Genomic DNA, 9,837 nt, shown 5'->3' on the forward strand with positions numbered 1-9,837 from the left:
AGACCCTGACCCCCTGCTTCCTCCTCCTCAGGGCATCGGGCTCAACCGCCTAACCCAGGACTTTGTCCCCACCCCAAAAGCCTTGACGTAATCATGTCTGTAAAATGCCTCGTAGAACACATAGGGTCCCATATTCACGGATTCTGAAGACAGGATGTGGCCATTTCTGGGCAGCATTACTCAGCCACCACAGCTAGTAAGACAGGTCAGCCCACCCGCACCCTGAAGGTCACAGCGCCACTGTCTGCTGAGGCCCGTCCAGACTGGGTGTGAGGAACTCCGGAGCTCCCCAGAGCTGGCTCCAACCCCAGCAACACTTCTCACGTGGCCTTTGGGCCTGGGCCTCAGTTTCCCCACCTGTACACGAGGACAACGCTTCTACCCCTGTCCTGCTCCCTGGACTAGGAGGACAGCAGGCACAACGGAGGAGGGGGGTCCGAGCGCCGACACTGTCCCTGGGATGCCGGCACTGTCCCTGGGATGCCGGCACTGTCCCTGGGATGACATGCAGGCGGGAGAGGCGGCGCCCTTCCCGCAGGGTCACCCGGGTGTCCGCCCAGAGCTGGGCAGTCGGACTGCTTTGCTTGCGCACTGTGGTGCTGGCCGATGTACCCTCAGGAAGCCCAGGAGGGACAGGAGCCTGCTGTCCAGGGGTCAGGGATGATCTCATCTGGTAATTCTCAAAATTACGATTTTCGGTAGCTGGGCTGGCGAGGACCAAGGAGAGCGGGTGATTCGTGCCCACAGGAGGGGCCCGAGGAGGTCACAGGGTGGAGGGGTGGGCGCACGGAGGGGCCGGGACCGGGGTGCGGACCGGGGTTGCGGGCACTTCTGCGACGCTGGAGTCCCGCGCACGCCTCCCGGGGGGTCCGCGGGCCGGCTGGGGGCGCGCGGGGAAGGGTCCGCGGGGGCCGGGAGCGAGCTGGGGGCGGGCCGGGCAGTGGCCTTGCCCCGGGCGCCGGGGGCAGCGGGGGGCAGCGGGGGGCAGCGGGGAGGGCTGTCCGGGCTCCAAGGAACCCGGGACCCGGCTCGCAGGAGGGGGAGGGCGAGGGCCGGGGTGGGGGTGCGGCGGGGCACGCAGGCGCCCGGCGGGGCGGGCCGGCGCGCTGACGTCATGGCGTCGGTCGCGGGGCGCGGGGGCCGGCGAGCCCCGTTGCCGGGCAACGGGCGGGCGTGGGGACGGCGGCGCGCGCTGCTCCAGCGAGCCGCGGTGGGTGCGGGCCGGGGGCGCAGGCCGGGCCCTCGCGGGGACCCCCGCCCCGGGCTGCCGTCAGCCCCGCGCCCGCGCCCCGTGCAGCCCCGCGCGGCTCCGACATGCAGGGCCAGCGGCAGCGGGACGCCGCGCCCGGCCAGGCGCCCCCTCCCCGCGGGAGTCCGAGCGACCCCGCCGCGGGAGCAGGCGCCGCTCCCGTCTCCCTGCGCCCCGCTTCTGAGGGGCGCGGCGCGAGCAGGGCGCCCGGGGGGCGGGCAGGGGCAGGCGCGCAGCGGCGCTGCGGGGAGCGCCTCTCCGGGGCGCGCGAGGGCCCTTCCCCCTGCCCGGCCCGAGGCCCGGACCCCGCGGAGCCCGGCAGCGCCTGGGGGGAGTTTGAAGGCTTTCGGGACGCTTCGGCCCAGTCTGAGCAGTTCTCCCCAAACTTGGAGCGCCCGGAGCGACCCCCGCGTCCTCGGCGGCAGACAGTGGCTTCTACCCAAAAGGAGCGCGGTGCTCGCCAGCCTGCCCAGCGCGGGCCTGGGGTGCCAGGAGCCGCGGGCGGCGCACCTCGTGAGGTATTTCCGCAGCGGACCTCCGCTTCGCTGGGCCGGCCCGGGAGGGGGTCTGCTGCTGTCCTGGCCCCGGCCCGCCTGTGCGGCTGGCTGTGCTGTCCTCCTGAGCCAGGGAGGGAGGCTGGACCACGCGGGGGGCCACTCAGGAGCGGATGCTGGTGTGCGCAGCGCTCCCCGCGCCAGCCCACTTTCCCGGCTCCCTTCAGGGCACACCGGGAAGGAGCTTTTGGTCCAAACTGTCACGCTCCTTACTCAGAAAGCCTCACCCTCTAGAGTCCCTTCCAGCCTGTGTGTGGCGACCGGGCCCTGGACTTGGCCAGGAGAGTCCGCCCGCCCCGTCGTCTCCGCACGGCGCTTCTTGGCCCGACCGCCTCTTGCACAGACGCGCAGTGACGCATCTGACGCCTCTTTTCTTCCTCTTCCTCCCCTTGCTCCTGTTTCTCTGCCGTCTCTTCCCAAGGGCTCACCCCAAGCCCCCAAACACCATAAGAACAGAAGGAGTCAGAGGAAGGGATGAGAGGAAAGGGTTAACTGGTTCTGGGGATGAACGTTTGCTCCCTGAGCCGGCTGTGTGCCCTGGACCTCTGGCGGGAGGCGCTCTCCGCGCTGTCCACTCCGCGAGTGCGCTTGTGAAAACAGGACTGTGGGGCTAAGGGATCAGGGAACAGTCTGACCATGATGTGAACTTCGCAAGAGACACTAGGTGACGACAGAAAATAGCCCTGCATGGACATGCATATATGCCGCACACACACGCGTGCCTCCAGCAGCTCTCGGGGCTCCCCGCACTCCCAGCTTGCACACCCACCCTCCCCTCCAGCCTGCCCCCTGTGCACGCCCGCCCTCCCCTCCTGGTTTGCACTCCTGTCACTTCCTGCCAGACTTCAGACAGCCCTCACTCCGGCCCTTCAAGTTAACTCCAGACCTTCCGACCTCAGGTCTCCGCCCAGGAAAGGCCTCCTTGACCGCCGTGTGGACAGCCTTCTCAACCGGCTGACACACGGGAAACACTAATGTGTTTATCAGGTGCCGCTGTCTCGTGTGTCCCCGACAAAGCTTGTGGGTGCCGTGCCCGAAGCCCGCCCGCCACGCTCTGGGCTTCCCACAGGAGCGTGCAGAGCAGAGACTTCGGGGGGCAAGTGGGCCACGCTACAGCAGCTGTGAGGGCACGATCGTCTGCATGTGTCATCTGCCCCTTGCCGGCAGCAAGGTGACCTGACGTGCGTTTCTCTCTCCCTCCAGCCTCCACACAGCTCCGAGGATGTGTTCCCGTGTGTTTTTCAAGACGCACCAGTCCCCCAGGCGACCGACGGCGTCTCCCCCTTGAACCGCATCTTAGAAGCGCCCGGCTGGGAATCTGGACAGCAGCTGTGGTAATGAACTTGGGTTCTTAGAGTGAGTCCGAGTTTGTACTTCAGTTGACCAAGTGGCCTTTTAGAGAGAGCCTGTCTGTCCCAAAGACCCCACAACCTTGGTGTCGTGGGGTCCTCAAGGACCGGGCAGCATGGGTTGATGCTCTGGCCGTGGTCGCCCTCAGAGCTGTGTTCACCTGGATCAAGGGAGACCAGGGGCGCCAGCTCCTCGTGTCTCCGAGTCAGTGCTGGTCCCGGAGGACTGGACTGCCTGATCCTCAGCCACAGAGAAACATACCAGTGCCCCCGAGGGACAGTCTGAACCCACAGGGCCAGCCTGCCTGAGCGCATCTGCTGCTGCCGGCAAGGCTGATGGTCCCCGGGGCTCATTGTCTGGGAAACCACAGACGCAGGCCCGCGGATGGCTGCGTTCTCTGACGCACCTTCACTGGGCGCTGGCAGAACAGGCGCAGCTCAGCTGGGGGGGGCGGCATGGTCGGCTTGAGGTCTGCGGGGCCCAGGCCACAGGAGGAGGGGCTGAGCTGGCCACCCTGACCCGTGTTCTCTTTGTCAGGGAGTTCTGCAGACTGCCCTTCTGGGCTCTGGCCTTGGGTCCAGGCAGGGCTACTGCTGGGGTCCAAGCCAGGGAACCTCCCCCAGCAGGGGCCTGGGGGGACAGAGGCCTGAACCCCGGAAGGCTGTCACCACCGTGGCCCAGAGGGCTCTCTGGATACAGCGCTTCCCCAGGGTGTGGCCCGGATCAGCAGGCAGAAGGGCCTCTGGTGGGAGCAGGAGCCGCAGACACGCGGAGACACAGGTGGTCCTGGCCGTCAGGTCCAGCAGGGCTGGACACTGTGGTGTGACAGGAGGTGGCTGTGACTTCAGGGTGTGAAAACAGGAAGACGACTTGCAAATGCTGTGGGCACTTAGCGTGGCCCCTCCTGTGCACACCCTCCGTTCCGTGGTAGGAGCCGCGCTAGCCGCCCTGGTGGCACGCGGCCGCTGGGGAGTGGCTCGCAGCTATGGACGGTGCATGATGGACACCCAGTGGTCATCCCCTAAGCATTGCCCCGCTTCTAGTTTCCGAGTGTCCCTGTGGCCCCCCGGTGCAGCTCGTGGTCCGCAAGACCATCAGGAACAAAACCGCAAAGTACTGGGCCTCGGGGAGGGTCTGTCCCCTGAGGAGCCGCTCGGCCGCTCCGGTTCCCTGGGGAGGAGGACGGGGGTGCAGGGGTACTCAGGGGGCAGCAACACGTGAGCCGGCCTGGAAGGGAGAACTCTGTCCTCACAGCCCCTGGGGCAGGTCCCTCGGCGTCCGTCTGGAAGGCTTCCCGCTCAGCCGTTAACGAATGGGTCTCTGTTCAGCCCTGAGTCCCGCAGACTCTGGAGAGCCCTGCAGAGCCCAGACGGCGCGTCGGCCTCTCGCTGCCCCTGGAGCGGGTCCCGCTGCCAGGAGAACCTGTTCCTCGTTCTCGGAATAGATGCTGCTCAGAAGGTGAGCCGGGCGCCACTGGGGGCTCCACGGAGACTTTGCCGGCACCCCGGGGCCACGGGAGCCGCCTACATGGACCGCATTGTGGGGGTGCTGCGGGGATGAGGCGTCGCAGGCGGGGTCTGGTCGGGGCAGGCCGTGCAGGCGTCCAGTGCAGCGCCGCCCTCTGCGCCTGGTGAGGGAGGGGCCGAGGCAGCTTGTGGGGCGGCCGGGCTCCCGGGGGAGGGCGGAGGAGGGGGCCCTGCGAGGAGCGGCAGGTGCGGGCGCGGGCGTGAGGCCAGCCACCAGGTGGGTCCCCTGCGCTTGAGGCTGGAAGCGGCAGAGTGGGCGCAGGGAGGTGTGGGCGAGAGGCGTGGCAGGGGTTACAAGAGAAAATGCAGGTTGTATGCGGAGCTGGCTGTCAAGTCCACAAAGATCCTTTCCTGTTTGTTGCTGTCGTGGAAATTCTCAAACACGGAAAACCCAGAAGGGGCTGGCAGGCCTTCCTGATGGCCGGTCTTGGGATGGCCGCTGGGCCGAGGGAGCACCCAGGGCCAGCCGGGAGAGACGGGAGGGGTGGGAGGGGCCAGAGGGGCCTGATGCGGCTGCCCTGCCTTTGTGTTTGTGCCAGAAAAGCAGCCAGGAGGGTGGGGAAGGGGACGGGCAGCTTGGACAGGAGGCGGAAGGTGGGCCAGCTCGGCTCAGCCAGGCTGGGGAGCACGGCTCACCCTGAGGTGGGGGCGGACTTGAGGAGGTGGAGGGCCCTGCGGGTCTGGAGGGCAGGGATGGCCGGGAGCCGGGTGAGCGGAGGGCGGGGGCCAGCCGGCTGCCTGACCCTGCGGACACCGAGTCATGGCATGTGGCCGTTGAGCAGTAGGATGTGCCAGAGGGGTCCGGGTTCACGAGGCAGACGCAGAGAAAGCCATCCTTTATCGACCTTCCCGGCGGGTGACAGTGGCTTGTCTCACTAGAACCCTTCTGGAGACCTGGGTCACATTCTGGAATGTTCTGACCTCAAACGGTCTGACGACCTGGGCGCGCCTGCCTTCTCTCTGCAGCCCTGCAGAGCCGTGATCCAGACCGAGGTGAGTCATCGCCACCCACCCCCGGGAGACGCCTGGGCTGTGGGGGCCGCGCGGGTCTGCGTGCCGACACCTGCTCCCTGAGTTCCACAGACTCGGGGGAAAGGAGCGCAGCCGCCGTCCGGGGCAGGCCGGGCAGCACCAGGCGCTGGGATGTGAGCAGCTGTCAGGGCCCCCGCAGGGCTGGTGGGAAGCAGGCAGGCGGGGGGAGCGGCAGAGAGGTGCACGTGAGGGGCAGGTGTCCTCTTCTGAGGCCAGGGCACAGTGTTTCCTGGGAGTGGGGGCACCTGCCCCTCGTGGCCAGCAGTGCCCAGTCTGGAGGGGCCTGTTCTGCCCAGGACCTGGAGCACAGGTGGGGTTTGCTCTGCCTGTACCCCTGCCCCAGGAACGCAGTGGCACCGGGGGGCGTCCACTACCAAGGTGTGCTCTGATGGTTGGTGTGGACAGTATGGGCCCCCTGTCATCCGGCCGGGGCCAGGGCCATCTCCAGGCATGCTGGTCCCTCTGCTCTACGGGAAACCCCACAGAGCAGGAGGTGGGAACTTCTAGAAGTGCAGGCAGGGACCATCTTAGATCAGCAAGACACTGAAATGTGCGCGGCACTGGTAGTGGACGTCCGTGGACACTGCAGACAAGAGCAGGACGGGTCCTGGAACCCCACCTAGGCCCTCAGGCCAGGGTCATAGGGTCACTTAGGGATGGGGAGGCCTGCATGGCCCTGGGCACACGGCACAGCCGTCCTGCCAGCGTGGAGCCCGCTTAGCCCTGGGAGAGGCCACAGAGCTGTCCGCTCTGTCCCGTGCATCTCTGTGTTGACCGCACGACCGTGGGAGGGGAGGAAGCTGCACAGGCCCGAGCGGCAGGGCCAGCAAGCCAGCCTCAGGAGGCCCTGACCATGCCATGCCCTTCCTTTCCCGTCAGCTCCCCGGGACGTCTGGCAGCAGACAGGGGGGCCTGCTTGCCTGCAGCGTCTTTCTGAAGACCCCCTTACCCAGAAACGGGCAGTACATCACAATTCCGTGGAAAAAGATGTTCAATCCACGTAAACTAAAAATGACCTTGTTTAATAGTGACGTTTGCTAAAACAGGAGAACTTTGTATTTTTATGAGGAATTATACTTTTTTTACCGGCTTGGTTTGGTGCTGGAAACCAGAACTATTCCGTGGGCGTGTTTCTGGGGACGCCGTGCGGGAAGCCGTGCGTGCCCGCTGGTGCACCTTGGGGTCTGGCCCCTTTAGAAGAGTGGGTCCTTCGGCAGAGCCGGTCTCAATAGGAAGGGGGTGCCCCAGATCCCCAGGAGCTCTGCCCCAGCTTGACGTGAACCAAGGTGGCTCTGGTGGCCTCCACCCGGTGCAGGTGCTGCTGGCCCCTGTGGCCGCCTGGGGAGGGACCCCAGGCCTGGCTGCCTGTGTGGCCACCAGGAGCACACCAGGCTGGCCTGGCGGTCAGCTGGGACTGTCCACAGGAGGCAGGCGTCCACACACTCGGGGTCCGGAGCACGTTACTGTCACACCTGGGGCAGGGGGACGCCAAGGCCCTGGGAGCCCTTCCCTGCGCCAGCACCCATCCGGTGGCCTCTCTCTGTGTCCGGCCCTCCCCTCTGACTCCCAGCAGGCTTTCTCTGGTTCTGGCGAAGGCACTGACTTTTGTAAAATTTTATTAAATAAAATGGCCTGGACAAGGCCGCGTTCTCGCTGGCTCATCTGCTTCGTGGGGGCCGCTGTCAGAAGCGCGGCGGTGCAGGCTCCTATGCCCGATGCTGCCCCCGCCCCGCCCCATCCCTCTGCCGGAGCGTCTGTCCTGCCTCAGGCCAGCTCCATCCACCCTGGAGTCAGACCCAAACAGTGACCACGGTGGGGACACAGTGACCAGCAGATGTCGCCTGTCCCAGGGAGAGGGTGTCCCTGCCTCTCCAGGCTGCAGTGGTCTCTGAGGCTTATGGGAAGGCGTGATCACGTTGCTTTCGTGCTGCAGGTTCGGGAAACCTGCCCTCATTTTCCATTTCCAGCTAGAGAGAGAGAAAATTTGGAAACTGCTGTTCCGCCACCTGCTTTCCCCAGAAGGCAGCCTCCGCCCAGGGTCTCCGGGGCCCCACAAGCAGAGACCCACTGGGACGTGCCGTCACTTCCCAGCCTGTACTTAAAGTCAGACTAGAACCCACGGACTGTTCTGTGCTCGGCCTCCTCCCCCAGATTCCCTCTGGGACATGCACGGAACTCCCCTGCGCGGCTGACCCCTCTCCTGAACCCTGGTCAGCCCAGTGCCCCAGCTCTGTTCCCCAAGCCAGAGGCTAGGGCTGTCCCTGTCCCTCAGTCCGTGTCCAAGCAGACATCAAGTCTGGCTCAGATGCTGTGTCCGGTGTCTGGCCAGGTGCTCAAGGAGGGGCCTTCCAAATGGGGAGAGTGGGCGCTGGCTGGCCCTCTCCGACTGCGCCCGCCGGAACGCAGCCCGTCCGCTACGACATCGGGATTCAGAGCCATCTCGGAGCTGAGGACGCCAAGGAACCTACAGTAGTTGAACTCAGTGCCCCCGGCGCAGAGCGGGAGGGGCGGGGCCCCAGGGACCCCTTGTCCAGCTCTGGGTCCTCGCTGAGTGCTCAGAATGGGCTGTAAGGAGGGAAGGCTGACAGAAAATCCCCAAGTAGAGCCGGCCTCTCTCAGAAGAGGGCTGGAGAAGTGAGAGGCCCCCCCACCACTCTGCTTGGGGTTCCGGCTGCCCACTCTAGAGGCTCCACAGGGCAGCAAGGCCGAGGCATGGTGCAGGGGCCTAGAATGGGGCAAGGGGAGCCTCCAGTGGTCTATGAACCTGGCGGCCGGGCTCGTGTCCAGAGCCCGGCCAGTGCTCCCGCAGACACGGGAGGCCTCTGGGAGTGGCAGTAGGACCGAGCCTCGGCCCCACGGCCGGCGGGTACTTAGCAGACAGCAAGACAGCACAGGTCCATGAAAATGCGAGAACCCCAGGAGCAGAGGCAGAGGTGGCCCCAACGGTGCAGGTCCCAGACCGTGAAAGGGTGCGGGTACAGCTGGGGAGGGTCCGGTGGGCAAGCGGCACACGCGTGGGAGACTTGGAAGTTACACAAAAGAACAAAACGGCAACACACAAAGCGGGCCCCGCCACCCCAAACGCGAGCCTTTCTGGAGAAGGGCCTGATGGCAGACGGCCAGCAGGGGAGCAGTCCGTGAGCACCCACGGGTCCACGGAAACCATCCGAGCAGGACGCAGACAGACGGACAGAGGGAGCAGACACAGGACAGAGTGCCCAGGTCCCGGGGACAGCACCAGGATCCGTGGGAAGAAGACCCGAGGAGCAGACCTGTGCCCTGACCCCGCGGGAGCCCGGCCTGGCACGGACACGGATGGCCGGGACCAGGTGCGAGTGGGGCGGCCCACGAGAGGGCGCGGGTGCCGGAGGGGACGCTGTGTCTCAGCAGCCTCTGGCCGCCGGCACAGCACACCACCTCGAGGGAGGCTCGGACAAGCTCCTTCCCACAGTGATGGAGCCTGGGAGTCCCCGTGGGTCTCTCCTGGCTCACTGTGCGCCTAGAGGGCAGAGGGCAGCCGGGAAGCAAGCCGTCCCATCTCCTCTGACAGGGGCCCGAGCCCATCACGAGGACACCTCCCAGGGGCCCCCTCCTCACACCAGCACACCTGAAGTCAGGTTCCAGCATGTGGATTTGGGAGACATGAATAGCAGTGCAGTAACACACAAGCAAACCCTAAACCACCCCCGGGAAATCACCCTCTATGTGCCTCGTCCAAGAGCCACACACACGTGCACGCACATGCCAACCAAAGACTCCCGGGGAGCCTTCCCCATCCCGCTGGGTGGGCCCCCACTGCAGAGCCACAGGGCGGGGAGCTCACTTTGAACCTGGTCTTCACTGCGAGGCCTGGGCTTCGGGCAGGCTGGTGCTGGCGGAAGAACCGGGCCGGGCCCTGGCCTTGCCCCACCCCTGGCCCTGAGGCAGGTGGATCCCGGGATGCAGGCAGAGAGGCACCCCAAGAACAAGGGTGCAACAGGTCACGGACTGGGTGCCCAGCAGCTGCTCAGGGCCACTGTGGACCCAGGCTCCCCTCCTTGGTTTGGCCTCCCCAGGAGGGGGCTGTCCTGTCTCTGCTGACCAGGTGCTGATGATGCGCTCAGGCCAGTAGCCTAGGAGGGAAAGA

General features: G+C 66.1%; 1 protein-coding gene across 1 annotated transcript; it reads left to right on the forward strand.

Annotated features, from left to right (window-relative positions):
- Positions 1-1,142: 1,142 nt before the first annotated feature.
- CLBA1 (clathrin binding box of aftiphilin containing 1) lies at positions 1,143-7,353 on the forward strand. Its single transcript, XM_013057304.2, has 5 exons — positions 1,143-1,767; positions 3,007-3,137; positions 4,482-4,611; positions 5,559-5,672; positions 6,591-7,353. Exons 1-5 carry the CDS (start codon positions 1,315-1,317, stop codon positions 6,750-6,752), a joined length of 990 nt encoding a protein of 329 aa, XP_012912758.2. The 5' UTR covers positions 1,143-1,314; the 3' UTR covers positions 6,753-7,353.
- The last annotated feature ends 2,484 nt before the right edge of the window (positions 7,354-9,837 follow it).

This window comes from Mustela putorius, unplaced genomic scaffold (assembly GCF_011764305.1).
Source record: "Mustela putorius furo isolate JIRA1106 unplaced genomic scaffold, ASM1176430v1.1 tig00000129_pilon_pilon_pilon, whole genome shotgun sequence".
NCBI lineage: Eukaryota > Metazoa > Chordata > Mammalia > Carnivora > Mustelidae > Mustela > Mustela putorius.

Coding starts and splice junctions, on each gene's coding strand:
- CLBA1 (XM_013057304.2), top strand. CDS start 1,315: ATGCAGGGCCAGCGGCAGCGGGACGCCGCGCCCGGCCAGGCGCCCCCT. Junction 3,138..4,481: donor GAATCTGGACAGCAGCTGTG/GTAATGAACTTG, acceptor GTCTCTGTTCAG/CCCTGAGTCCCGCAGACTCT. Junction 5,673..6,590: donor GAGCCGTGATCCAGACCGAG/GTGAGTCATCGC, acceptor CTTTCCCGTCAG/CTCCCCGGGACGTCTGGCAG.